Source organism: Penaeus monodon, chromosome 19 (genome assembly GCF_015228065.2).
Source record: "Penaeus monodon isolate SGIC_2016 chromosome 19, NSTDA_Pmon_1, whole genome shotgun sequence".
In the NCBI taxonomy this organism is placed as follows: domain Eukaryota; kingdom Metazoa; phylum Arthropoda; class Malacostraca; order Decapoda; family Penaeidae; genus Penaeus; species Penaeus monodon.
This window is the reverse complement of record NC_051404.1, coordinates 48,779,111-48,779,579: the sequence shown is the minus strand read 5'-3', so window position 1 is coordinate 48,779,579 and position 469 is coordinate 48,779,111. Positions and strand designations below refer to the sequence as shown.

At 36.0% G+C, this 469-nt stretch overlaps 1 protein-coding gene across 1 annotated transcript in view; it reads right to left on the bottom strand.

The window, feature by feature from the left end:
- LOC119585427 (THO complex subunit 5 homolog) overlaps positions 1–469 on the bottom strand; it is a 24,124-nt gene that overhangs the window by 10,745 nt on the left and 12,910 nt on the right. Inside the window, 1 exon segment of the mRNA XM_037934087.1 lies at positions 191–360. Coding sequence (XP_037790015.1) covers positions 191–360 — 170 coding nt within the window.

The window sequence follows — 469 nt, the reverse complement described above, 5'->3', positions numbered from 1 at the left end:
AAAAATAAAATAAAGTTAATAAGTTCAGAAAGAATGTTTTGATTGTGATTATGAATATCAATAAATGTAAATCAATGGAGATAAAAAATAAACCTGTTTGTGTCTTTATGAAAGGCATATGCATGAACAAGTGCAAGCTAGCATATATGCAAGTAAGAGTGAAAGTGTGCATATGCTGCTGTTTAATTACCTAGTAGAGTTAGCAGTTTCCAGATTCACTAGCTGTGTATGCAATGCTAGCCGAGCCTGTAATCTGCGACGTATGGCCTGAATGGTATTTTGCATGTGTTCAGCACTATCTTGCCAAATAACTACTTCATTTTCTACTGGCGGGATTGTAGTCACTGCCGAACCTCCAGCCTGGAATGAAAATACAAAAAGGATGGTCAGTATGAGTTGCTGACACCTCAATGTGTTGCAAAGAACTGGAAATTTTTTACTATAACTGCCAATTACATCCTAATCCATA